Source organism: Setaria italica, chromosome VII (assembly GCF_000263155.2).
Source record: "Setaria italica strain Yugu1 chromosome VII, Setaria_italica_v2.0, whole genome shotgun sequence".
In the NCBI taxonomy this organism is placed as follows: domain Eukaryota; kingdom Viridiplantae; phylum Streptophyta; class Magnoliopsida; order Poales; family Poaceae; genus Setaria; species Setaria italica.
Window position 1 is genome coordinate 21,820,313 of NC_028456.1, and position 12,941 is coordinate 21,833,253.

Consider the following 12,941-nt stretch of genomic DNA (forward strand, 5'->3'; position numbering starts at 1 on the left):
GGAAACCGGAAAAACCAGTGCCGATCCTGCTGCCCATGTACAAGATGCCTTAGCAACTCAGTTTAGAGTTGCGAGGATTGCTTCCAGCAGAGATTCGTGCGGGGGTGGGGGAAGATCCTTGTGGGTGCTCGGGTGGGTCCCTGACACACTGCTCACAGCTTGTGCAGATGTCATATGTGCCTCTCAGCGCATGCCCAGTTTGTCGTATGCTAGGCTGTGGCTGTGATGGGCATGCATGAGCCAGAGAATTTACGGCTGAAAATCAGTAGCATAACGAGAAAATATCATGAGCGGCAGTACATGGAGTAGTAGTAAAACCAAGTCGTTTCTTTTTACAGTACCTAGCGCCGAGTACTAGGATCAATCACGAAGGCATGATTTTCGCACACGAAAGAAAGCAGGACCAACAAGTCGTGTGTTAGCGGTGAGCGTCCTGAAAAGGAACCTAGGGCCTTGTTTAGTTGCCTGAATTTGGATGTTCAAAATTACTGTTGTAGCACTGTAGTGTTTAGTTTGTATTTGTGAATTATTGTCCAAATATTGACTAATTAGGCTCAAAAGATTCGTCTCGCAAAGTACAACAAAACTGTGCAATTAGTTTTCGATTTCATCTACATTTAGTACTCCATGCATGTAGCGCAAGTTTGATGTGACGGGGAATCTTCTTTTTGCATAGTGTCAAATTTGGGAGTTTGAATGGAACTAAACAAGGGCTAGGTCTAGTCGATACAACGAGGGGGCGTTTGTTTTTAGTTCCTTCTAAAAATTCCTATCACTCAAATATTTAGATATTAATTAGAAGTATTAAATATAAATTAATTATAAAACCAATTGCACAGATGGATACTAATTAGCTTCCATCTGTGTAATTAGTTTTTATAATTAGCTTATGTTTAGTCCTCCTAATTAGCCTTTGAATATTCGACGCGACATGAATTTTAGTCCGAAGTCCGGACACCCTCCTGAGTCGAAAAGATTGCCTTGACTCAACACTGTAAATTGCCTTTTTAACGGAAAATGATGTTCCTTTTTTATTTTTGGAACTTTGGTTGGGTTCTGAAGCTGTTTTCTCCATCCTTATGCTTTTGCATTATACTAGATTAATGGATGGAAATGAATTCTCACATTTCGGCTCACCACACCGGCAAAACCGAAAAAATAAAAGGTAATTAGTCAGTAGTTTAATTGTGCTACTTTTGTCACTAGATGTGTAGTTGGATGCCAAATGATCCCTAGTAAAACCATGCATGTTGAATGCCACCCCCGATGGCAAATGTCCAAACCATAGCAAAACACATAAGAAAGGAGATAAATAACTTCTCTACTAAAAAAACTCATGAACCTCTTTGCATCTGCTAAATAAAAGAAATGGACAACCGCATCAGTCCTACAATCCACATAGGAGTTGTGTAAGGCCTTGTTTAGTTAGGGAATTTGGGAGGTGCCAAATTACTGTTACAGCACTGTAGCACACTGTAGCGTTTCGTTTGTATTTGTGAATTATTGTCCAAATATTGACTAATTAGGCTCAAAAGATTCGTCTCGCAAAGTACAACAAAACTGTGCAATTAGTTTTTAATTTCATCTACATTTAGTACTCCATGCATGTACCGCAAGTTTGATGTGATGGGGAATCTTCTTTTTGCATAGTGTCAAAGTTGGGAGTTGGGAGTAACTAAACATGGCCTAAGTTAAACAATCACTCTGGCATGCTAGAGGGAATCTCTATTGCGAAATTATCTAGCACCCGCTAAAGAAAAGTGTGCGTTAGACATTCACTTTGGCATGTAAAAAAGTGAAAAGAGAAGAAAATTACTTCCATGCTAGAGAGAAATGAGTTGGTCCACATCAATTCCACCTTTACAAAAAAAATGCTACTCGTATTTACTAAAATATTTCACTACGGAGTGTGGACAATCCCAGCCTGAAGTTTATGTTGTCAGCACATGGAGCCAATTCAAAAACAAAGGCAAATAAACTAGTGCTCACAGCTGGGCGCCGCTTGGCTTGCCAAGCCAGCCGCCGAGCTGAGCCAGCCAGCCAGCAGGCTTGCCAGGTAATCCCGCCGTCATCCACCCGTCCGCCGTCCCAACCCACCCGCACCCGCACCCGCACCGAGGAACCCTACCAATCTCTTCTCGCCTCGTCTCGTCTCATCTCAGCAGCGGCATTCCATTTCCATCCTCCCTGCTCTGTTGAGAACACAGGAGGTGGCCAGCCACCAGTCCACCACCACCGAAGCCAAAACACCTCCCCGTCTCTCCTCCGCCCTCTCCGACCCCCGCGCGCGAGGTGATGCTTTGTTACCCCGCCTCCCCTCGCCCCAATTCCTCCCTCCCTGGCTCCCTCTACCTCTCCATGATTCGTATGCATGCTATGTTCCTCTTCCCTCTGCCTGCCCGTGCGTGATGTTACGGGCACGAGAGGTTTGTGATTAGTAGTTGGTGCCGAGTCCGCCGTCAGGTTACCTCCTCAGCTGTCTCGATTGGTTTGGCCGGGGAATTCCCTTTTCCGATTTCCATCTCCTGCCGGGTGGTGGTGACGCTGCGTTTAGCCTGTTATTAGATCTGTCCTGCCCGTGCCCTGTCGTTCTACGCTTTTGCGAGGAGAACGAGAGTTGCGAGATTCGGGGGTTTCCTTTGACGCCTAGGATGGGAGTAGGCCGCCTCTGTTTTTGGAGTACCTAAAAGGTTCTTGTTTTGGGGTGTTCTGCCGTTCAGACGGTATGGGGCTCTGAGCCATGTTTACATGGATAAAGGACATCTGTTTTCCGGGTTTTTTTTTTCCTTCGAGCACCTCCCTCCTTGTTCTGTTTTTGCTTCCCGCCTGGCTATACTACTGCTCGAGAGCTCCTTAGTGTTGGTATGTTGTATGTATGCGTATTTGACAGCAAACCGCCATGTCGTTTTGCCAAAGGATTCTTAGAAACCTGGGGAAGGAAAATCTTGTCATGGCTACAAAATTTCAAAGGGGGTTTCAGTTTGCTCATCGTCGAGTATTAGGACGTGAACCCAACTGGTCAACTATTAACTTGTGTTTCGACAGATTTGTGATCCGGTTGTCATCCTATGTTTCTAAAAAATGGAGAATTTGAGAACTTCCGTTTGTGGATTAAGGTCTAGATAGCTTCAGTTATTCTTAGCGCTCAACAACCATGCCAAAACTTTTGAGGGAGACGTCATATGTGCATACAGCAGTGGTTCACCGATCCTTACGTTATTGTACCCTAATAGGGAGCACTGTGGAAGATCTATGTAAAAACCCCCCTTTTGGATTAAGCTAGTAAAGACATTTATTAGCTACAGCTAGATAGCATCCAGGGGCCAGAAAGCGGAACAGGTTCTGCTAAGATCTTACCCCTTAGAATTCCACCTGTGCAAATTCTTGCTCCAGGTATCATTTGGTAAAATCTTAACCTGCAATTCTCAAGTGATTGGTGATGCCCTGCCTTCCTGTTAGTTACCCGTGTTCCATGATTTATGCACAAAAAAATTCAATCTGTTAGGCACTGTTACTTTTGGGAACCAACTTTGCTTGCTCTACTTCAGTTCACAATAAAATTCTTTCCAAAGTACCCAGCCTTCCACTCTTTCTTCTTTCATATGTTGGCCACCTTTTATTGGCTTAAGAACTCTTTTTTTTTTTTTGTAAACAGAACGGCTGCATTTTTACTGTATTCAGCATTTGACAAATTGTACTACTGCTAATTAGTAAATAAGATAATGCCTACCATATATTTTAATTTGAATCTTATCTAACACTGTTTTTTTGGTTAATTTCAAGATTGTCCAACAACAAAGAATTTGGATGCTCCTGCCTATGCATGATGTCAACTACCAGAGATACCGTTTAGTGCTGGGGAAGTTGTGCAGTTTTGGATCATAAATTCCTCAAAAACAAGGCAACTATGGACCGTGCAGACACATCTGGGTTTGTCAGTGGTGGTTGCTTCGGTACTACACTCCTGCTGATATTCTTCCATTTCGTTTATTCTACAGTCCGTGCCTGAAAGATCATCAGGAACCCTTCAGCTACTCGGGCAGAAAGATCGTCAGGCCCTTGTTCTTTAAGCTCTCTAGTGTTTTATCTCATTTTCTCTCCCACCATTGTGTGTCTTAACTGTGATGGATAACAGTTTTATGAACATCCCCCACCTGCCTCCGATGAATGACCCCTTTGTGTTGGGATGCTCAACACCAAGCTCCACCATGGAGAACATGGACCAAAGCACATTCTGTATGGACGGTCTGAGCCCAGCAATGGCTAACTGTAGCCACTTCAATGGAAATATGCAGATAATGAATGACATAACAGCGAGAGATGATGGCAGCAGGTTAGTCCTTGGACTGGGTCCAACACCCAATTTTTATTCTGCAGATTGTCAGTCCACTGGGTCAAAACAAGCTGAGAGGTTGTCCGGCCAGAGTTCCACTTTCACTGATCCAGGGACGCTGAGGCTTGGCCTTCAGATGGATGGTGGAGAACCAATTCAATATCTGCAAACACCAAATGGAACAGTCCATTCTTTTGGTGTTGTTGACGAGGCTTCAACATCTGCTACTGTAAGGAACATGGGTGGTTACATGCCATCTCTACTCTTTGCTCCCCGCTCCAATTGTACTGTCAATGAGGCACAAGTAGAAACCCCAGATTCTCTAGACCTCACACATAACACCAATAACAGTCAGCATCATCGTCAGCTCAGCCCTGAACCTTCTGCAATGACTGATTCTTCATTTGGTGTGAGTTCTGATGTTGTCACTGCAACAACTACATCAGAACAACGCAGCCATCCGCGACATCCTAAGAAATGCAGGTTCAAGGGTTGCTCCAAAGGTGCAAGAGGTGCGTCAGGATTGTGTATTGCTCACGGAGGTGGGCAGAGATGTCATAAACCTGGATGCCATAAAGGCGCTGAAAGCAGCTCTGCCTACTGCAAAGCCCATGGTGGAGGTCGTCGGTGTGAGGAGCTTGGTTGCACCAAAAGTGCAGAAGGAAAAACAGATTATTGCATTGCTCATGGTGGAGGCCACCGCTGTGAACATCCTGGCTGTCCTAAAGCTGCACGGGGTAAGTCAGGGCGGTGCATCAAGCATGGTGGTGGGAAGAGATGCTCTGTTAAAGGCTGCATTCGGAGTGCTGAGGGGAAAGCTGGATTGTGCATTTCTCATGGTGGTGGCCGACGATGCCAGTACCCGGACTGTGGCAAGGGTGCTCAGGGCAGCACATTGTACTGCAAGGGGCATGGTGGTGGTAAGAGGTGCATCTTTGATGGTTGCAGCAAAGGCGCAGAGGGTAGCACACCTCTGTGCAAAGCTCACGGTGGTGGGAAGCGATGCATGTTTGAAGGAGGTGGCGTCTGTGCAAAGAGCGTGCACGGGGCTACTGAATACTGTGTGGCACATGGAGGAGGGAAGCGCTGTTCCGTGCCTGGCTGCACCAAGAGCGCCCGTGGGCGCACTGACTGCTGCGTGAAGCACGGTGGCGGCAAGCGGTGCAAGGTTGACAACTGCGGCAAAAGCGCCCAGGGGAGCACCGACTTCTGTAAAGCCCATGGTGGAGGCAAACGGTGCACATGGAGCACAGGCTGTGAGAAGTTCTCCCGTGGCAAGAGTGGCTTCTGCGCCGCGCATGGTACCATGATGGCTAGGCAGCGAGAACAAGATGCAGTGAAGAATGTAGGAAGCATGATTGGACCAGGTCTCTTCAGCGGCATCGTGATGTCATCAGCCACTGTGGGAAGCAGCATGACGAATGAGCACTCGTCCTCAGGCATCAGCACCGCGTCAGATTGTGATGGCACTGTTAGGAGCCAATCCATGATTCCTCCGCAGGTGCTGGTTCCTCGCTCCATGATGCCCCCTTGGTCGTCTGAGCCTGTGGATGGGGGCAGAGAGGGAGGTCATGTTGTTCCTGAGGGGAGGGTGCATGGTGGTGGCCTCCTGTCACTTCTCGGTGGCAGCTTCAGGAACGCTGATGTGGAAAAGCTTTGAAGCTAGTGCTTTTCCATCTGCAAATTCGGTCAGTTTGTTTGTATATAAACGGAGGCGCTTTGCCGCCTATTGAATTCGTATTGTACTTTTTCTTGTCTAGATAAACGTTTTGATTCGGTTAGTCCATTGTAAAGTGGTGACTGGCAATTGTTATGAACTCTGTTGGCTTGTTGGTTCAGTCATAGCCAGTACTTGCAATAAAATTTGTGTATTTATATTGAGCTGCTCTTATCTGTTTGTGCATTATTCTTCTTAAGAAATTTGGTTATCTTTTTGTTTGTTTATTATTCTTAATGATAAGGACCTTTGTGGTTATGACTTCCGTAAGCTTAAATCTTGTCTTTCTCCTGATTCATGCGTTGTTCTTGGCACTATAGTTTTATATGGTTAATGCAAAACGATCCTATCATCCGGAAACCCAATTTCTGCAAGAACTCATCACATACATGTTTCATTTTGATTGAATTTGGTAATCACGAAGGCTTGATTGAACGAAAATAAAACTCTGCACCATTTGGCGAATTTGGCCAAGAGGTGGCGGAACCACACGATTAGCACCATCTCAGATCGGTACTAACGATGAGATGGAATGAAAAGTGAGGCGAAACTATTGGCCGATCCATTCATCCATCTCACGAAGAGAGTGTGTGAAGAGACTTGTAGGGTTTTGTCAGTTGAACTTTAGCTGGTCCAAACAGTTTTTTAGATGTTGCTCCTGTCAGTCAGAAAACATATCTTACTGGTTTACAGAGTTCAGTTGAACAAAATATTTTCACCGTTAAACAAAATGAGTCAACCAAGGCAGATCCAAACTTAGGAGATCCACCGTTCATTCTGCATATGGCTAACAGCATCTCAGATATCTGAACCAAAAATGAAACATGCTATGAATAATGTGAAAGTAAACGATCGTACAAATAATGTGAGACCAGCCGCCATAAACTATACGAGTTGATCTCAGATCTCTAGAAAGAAAAGATCAAAAGAAGGATCGGAATGCCAGCATAGCAGTGTGAAGCTCTAACGTGTTCCTTTGTTTAAGACCCATTTGAGCAGAAACTGGAGAAGATCAGCTTATCATCTGCATATACATATCCGCGACTACTCGTCCCAGCTGCGCCACATCTCCTCTCCTCTCTGTAACGTGCACCCTACTCTGTGGGAGCAGCATTGTTGCCAGCAATGGCGAGAGCCGCGCTGCTCCTCCCTGTTGCTCTGTTGCTGTGTCTTGCGCTGGCGGGCAGCGCCGGCGCTGCGAGGAAGACGGTCGGGGTCTACGAGCTCAAGAACAAGAAGGGGGACTTCTCCATCAAGGTCACCAACTGGGGAGCCACCCTCATGTCTGTCATCGCTCCTGACTCCAAAGGTATGTCTTCTCTGCTTGCTTCCAAGAATCCTTTTGCGCAATGCTTTGTGTTTATTTGCATGCTCATGTGAATTTCTTGCTGCAGGGAACTTGGCTGATGTCGTCCTTGGGTACGACACCGTTGCTGGGTTTGTGGTAAGATCACAGATCTCTCTGTTCTCGCAGCTCATAGCAGTGTCAGCATTCTTCAGGGATTAACATACACTGCATATGTACCTCTGCTCAAACAGAACGGTTCTTCTTACTTCGGTGCGCTGGTCGGCCGTGTGGCCAACAGGGTCGCCAAGGGCCGCTTCGTTCTCGACGGCAAAGCCTACCACCTCTACATCAACGACGGCAAGAACGCGCTCCATGGTATGCGCTCTCGTTGTCGGGTCACTCTCATGCATGGATCACGACGTGCCGTCACTGATCGATCGACCACTGCTGTAGTTTAGTTTAATCTCGCCGTCGTTGTTCATCAGGTGGCCACAGGGGGTTCAGCAAGGTCATCTGGACGGTGAAGGAGTACGTGCCTGACTGCGACTCGCCGTACATCACCTTCTACTACCGCAGCTTCGACGGGGAGCAAGGTAAACGAACGCAAAAAGCGCCAGAGAAAATATTCATATAAAAACGTAAATATACGTATTCATTCACGAATCCACTGGCAAATCCGTCCAAGAAGTCAGATTTGCAGTCTCAAAAAAAAAAAGAAGTCCAATTTGCAGTGTCATCCACTGATTGCGATGATTTTTTTTAAGTTAGCTTCTGATCTCCAAGTCAAAGTTCCAGTCTCAGAATAGGAAAAAAAAAAGATATGCCCAATTTGCAGTATCATCCACTGATTGCGATTAGTTTTGGACTTTATTCTAGTTAGCTTCTGACCTTGTGCCCAGTGCCGATGAGCTGACTTTGATCAAAATTTAAACGGAACGTGTTTGCACGTGTTGGGCAGGATTCCCGGGCGACCTGGACGTGTACGTGACGTACCAGCTGTCCGGCCCCTACGACCTGAGCCTGCACATGAACGCGACGGCGCTCAACAAGGCGACGCCGGTGAACCTGGTGAACCACGCGTACTGGAACCTGGCGGGCCACGGCAGCGGCGACGTCCTGGGCCACGTCATCCAGGTGTTGGCGTCGCAGTACACGCCCGTGGACCAGTCCATGATCCCGACGGGGGAGATCGCGGCCGTCGCCGGCACGCCCTACGACCTGCGGCGGCCGACCCCGTTGGGCTCCAGGATCGGCCTCGTCTCCGGCGGCGGAGCGGTCGGGTACGACGTCAACTACGCGGTGCACGGGCAGGGGTTCACGCTGGTGGCGCGCGTCAGGGACCCGGCGTCCGGGCGGGCGTTCGAGCTGTGGGCGAACCAGCCCGGCGTGCAGCTCTACACCAGCAACTGGCTCAAGGACGAGAAGGGCAAGGCCGGGAAGGTGTACGGGAAGTACGGCGCGCTGTGCCTGGAGACGCAGGCGTTCCCGGACGCCGTGAACCACCCCAACTTCCCGTCGGCGATCCTCAGGCCCGGCGGGGTGTACCGGCACGACATGCTCTTCAAGTTCTCCTCCTGATCGATGACACCTTGCACGAGTACCTGCGCGTCACTGTGCAGTAGCAACAAGGTCAGCGTGCCAAATGTAGTGAGTGACGTTGGTTACAAGAGGTGGCTCCTGCTAGTAGCTAGCGGTGCTTTGTGTAACGAAGAAACGTGCGTGGTGCATCCGTGAGCACAATCTTGTGCTGAACTTCTTTTTTGGTTGCGTTCGTCAGTAGCCGTTGTGGCGTTGTTAATCAAAGCAAATGTTTGGCGCATCAGCAATCGTTGTTAATACCAACTCGATCTAGCTTGTCCTATCCAGCCGTGCACAAGCCAGAGTTGGGACTTGGCTCGCTCATGAGCTAGGCTGGTTTGTGGTTTGGTGCACGCAGCACGCGGGAGCACCGCCAATGTAGGCGATAAAACCTGCAAAGCACCACCTCAACATCCCCGTTTGGGTCGCTCCCACCACTCTCACCGCTTGTCTTTCTCGGTGACGTGTCGCCTCTCCTCCTGATCCAAACGTCACCCGGAGCAACGGTAATTTTGCCCCCTCACCCTCGGTCCTTGTCTCAGCTCCGGATCCGCCGCCTCCTCCCTCCACTTGTGTTTCTTTATTGGTGATTTTTATTTGTCATGTTTTACCCTCTTCAAGCGTTATCCTCGATTGGAATATTTTGACTTTTTAACATTTCAAATTGATATTTTCTGTTTATAGATGTGTTGCTTCTTGACATCTAGTTTTTTTATGATAATGGATAAATCGGTGGACGGTAATGTCAATTTTTTTACAAGGTGCTCTAAATCCCTGAGATGCAACCCACCAAACACCAACCAACCGAGCAAACGAGTACATGTCATGATGTTCTAACGATGAGCGTAGAAACTACCTCGTGATTTATTCTACTTCTTCCCCTCCTATACTCTCTTTAGCTTTTTCTTCTTCAACCTTCCTTCACTCTCCTTTGCCTTCTTCTTCAATCCCAATGACATAACGTCATCGCCAGTTGCCTTCCTCCTCCTCCTCTTCAACAACGTTGAATCTTCTGGCTGTCTACCACCGATCCCACGGCTGGCGGCAACCTCATCATCATGCTGCGACGACCCACATCCGACCCCTTCGCCTCAATCCTACTGAAAGAGCATCTAGGCCCTTAGTGGGCTTTGATATATCGAATGACAATATGATTAAAGGTCTAATGAACTTGTTAAGTCTATGAGCAGGTTATTTATATTGATGAACAATCTTTGTGGGAAGAATTTAAAAGGCTCATACAATGAAAAGAACAAAGTGGAAAACTTATGTGAATCCCATAATGGTTATATGAGATAGACGATAAGCAAATTAAAGAAAAGATGGAGGCATGAGGGTATTGACATATTGGTTGGTCTCTAAATAAAATGAGAAGCTTGTTGTAAGTAATTTGGATATAAAAGTCAAAAGAAGATATGATCTCAAGTAAGTTTCACTTATGATGTCAAAGCATAGCTAGACTCAAATACGGCAGCGATTGGATGAAGAAATCAAGCAAGTGATTAGTACCGAGGGACTAGGTAAAGTATGGTCAAGTGGTGACTTAGACCATGAGCTTTACTAGGGTGAAGGGGCTAGTACTTGGAAGATTTTGAGGTATCAAGTCAAGCCTTGCCGAGTATAGCAATGGGATGCATCAAATGTTTATTGAGTCATATGAAGAAGTGACTTGTGATCTAAAATTGGTTTTTCACTCATATGTGATTGAATATTGATCCAAGTCACTAGCTCAAGGTTGAAGTGCTCAAACAAAAGAGACAAAGGTTGATGCAGCTCTCAAGAAGACATGATTATCAAGTATGGCATGGTTAAAGGAAATGAAGCTCAAGAAGATGAACATGGTATATTTATTTTAATCTTGAGTTTAATCAAGAGGGATGCATCACATGATCATTTGACATAGTCTTAGTGCTCAAGTATCCTATGTGAGGAAAGAACCACAAAAGTCACACGTACACACTAACGGTCAGAAAGTTTCGGAAGTTTCCGGAAATATTTTCGGAAAAATCAGGAACTCATCTTGCAACGACTGGTTGGTTTGAAAACCGGAGGTTCCAGTTTTGGGCAAACTGGAAGTTCCGATTTTGGTCTAACATGTCTAACGGCTAGTGTTTGGGGAGTGGAGTATTTATACCCCACGACCCCCTCAGTGACTGGTTGCTGTTTTTGCAGTTGCTGGTGTGCTTCTTGCCTGTTCTAACCTGAGCCAAAGCCAAATAGCTCTCCTCAACCCCTCTTTGTGAAGTAGTGTGATTTTTATTAAGATATTGTGAGTTGGGTAGTAGAGAGGAGTTATTTGAGAGTACTAGAAGAGCACTCATTCACTTGAGCACTGATATGCCTTGTTAAGTTATAAGTGAAGCATTTGTTACTCTTGAAGGTGTTCCTCCTAGACGGCTAGGCATCGCCCAAGATCTACCAAGGTGTGGTGAGCCACGGGACAGTTTGTACAGGTCAAGCTTCGCCTCCGAAAGGAAAGAAGCTAACTAGTGAAGTTGGGAAAGGGTTAAGTGCAACCCGGCTTCCTTGAAAGCATCCAACGGATATGTAGAATTCATCCGGTGGTGAATCTGAATTTCGGTGAAACAAATCATTGTGTCCCCTCACTGGTTTGCATACATTTGCCCTACACTTCTACTTAATTATTAATCTCCTTACATTGGTTGATCTACTCGGTTGTTAGTGTTTGTGAAGTGCACAAACTTTGTGTTTCTACTAAAGATACATCATTTGAGCATACTCTTTTGAGACTGGTTTGATCTTTACGTCTCTTGCTCAACATAAGGTTTAAGGGGTTGTCACTGCCAGGGATAAAACCGGAGATTCCGATTTTCAGACAGTGAGATATTCTTTCGATGTTTAAGGCGTGTGTTTCATATCTTCGGAAAATTCCGGAGAGTTTTTCGGAGATTCCAAAAGTTTCGAAATTCTCCGAAAGTATTTTCGGAATATTCCGAAAGTTGTTGATTAATTTGTTTTAAGTGATGACGATTTTGGATTACGCCTATTCACCCCCCTCTAGGCAACATCAAGATCCTTTCACCTACTACCCTAACCTATTTTATTGCTTGCTTCCACCGTCAGCCCACCCACCGGTTGTCTTGCATAGCCCGACCGGTGGTGCCCACTAGCCATCACTCTAAACCATGGATCCCTCCTCAACAATCTAAATCTAAACCCTAATCCTAATACAGTCGTCTTCTTCTACGATGTCGCAAAAAGAGTGTGTGTTGCTACAGCTAGCAATGCACGTGCGCCCTCAGAAAAATTAATAATTTTTTAGGTAACATATTTGAATCGTTCGTTTTGGATTAAACAGATCTGGCGTTTTGTACCTTGCATCGCTGCATCTTCTCGTACAATCCGTCCCACACTTTTCCGCGTCCTTTTAATGTCAATGCGTTATCTTCCGCTGCTAGGTCAACTACAACACCCTCAGCGCACTCTAGCTAATCTATTTTGCCACTCCTCCACAGTCAACACTGCACACCAGCTATCCTCGTTTGCTCCATATTCCATCCACCGTTTTGCCCGACGCCCACTTTCTCTGCCATCCAAACTGCTTCTGGAGGCATCCCTCTTGGCCCAGGAGGTGGTTATGGATCTCGAAAACCCTAAGCTCAAACCCACTCTGATACTTTGTATAGAAATGAAAGGAGACATGGTCGGCCCATAACGTCCATCACTTAGAGAATCACCAGATTTTATGAGTCCGATCTCTATCATTTATGAAAAAATTGGTTCACGTAAATTTTCTATGAGGTGTGGGGCATATTTGTAGGTGAGGCAGGAGAATGGATAAGCGAGTGGGAAGAGGAGATAAAGAGGAAAAGGAAGGATCCCACTGCAAAGATGAGATTTGATGTTTCAAAAGGGGTTGAAAGTAAATATCCCAAATAGTAAATCCAACGGGTATATTTTCATCTGCTAAGAGATTCGACGACTGCATTTCGATGATGTCGTGGATCGGCTATTTTTGCTGAGAGGTCCATGGAATTTTATATATTTATATATTCGAATAGAGG

At 46.1% G+C, this 12,941-nt stretch overlaps 2 protein-coding genes across 2 annotated transcripts; both read left to right on the plus strand.

Annotated features, from left to right (window-relative positions):
• The first annotated feature begins 2,124 nt into the window (after positions 1 to 2,124).
• On the plus strand, positions 2,125 to 6,222 carry LOC101770360 (loricrin). Its single transcript, XM_004975780.3, has 2 exons — positions 2,125 to 2,292; positions 3,784 to 6,222. The coding sequence occupies exon 2, from the start codon at positions 4,125 to 4,127 to the stop codon at positions 5,991 to 5,993; it is 1,869 nt and encodes a 622-aa protein (XP_004975837.1). The 5' UTR covers positions 2,125 to 2,292; positions 3,784 to 4,124; the 3' UTR covers positions 5,994 to 6,222.
• An 866-nt stretch (positions 6,223 to 7,088) lies between these two features.
• Positions 7,089 to 9,157, plus strand: LOC101769952 (aldose 1-epimerase). Its single transcript, XM_004975779.2, has 5 exons — positions 7,089 to 7,359; positions 7,445 to 7,494; positions 7,590 to 7,713; positions 7,824 to 7,931; positions 8,297 to 9,157. The coding sequence occupies exons 1-5, from the start codon at positions 7,176 to 7,178 to the stop codon at positions 8,914 to 8,916; spliced, it is 1,086 nt and encodes a 361-aa protein (XP_004975836.1). The 5' UTR covers positions 7,089 to 7,175; the 3' UTR covers positions 8,917 to 9,157.
• The last annotated feature ends 3,784 nt before the right edge of the window (positions 9,158 to 12,941 follow it).

Coding starts and splice junctions, on each gene's coding strand:
- LOC101769952 (XM_004975779.2), top strand. CDS start 7,176: ATGGCGAGAGCCGCGCTGCTCCTCCCTGTTGCTCTGTTGCTGTGTCTT. Junction 7,714..7,823: donor CGGCAAGAACGCGCTCCATG/GTATGCGCTCTC, acceptor GTTGTTCATCAG/GTGGCCACAGGGGGTTCAGC. Junction 7,932..8,296: donor CAGCTTCGACGGGGAGCAAG/GTAAACGAACGC, acceptor CGTGTTGGGCAG/GATTCCCGGGCGACCTGGAC.
- LOC101770360 (XM_004975780.3), top strand. CDS start 4,125: ATGGATAACAGTTTTATGAACATCCCCCACCTGCCTCCGATGAATGAC.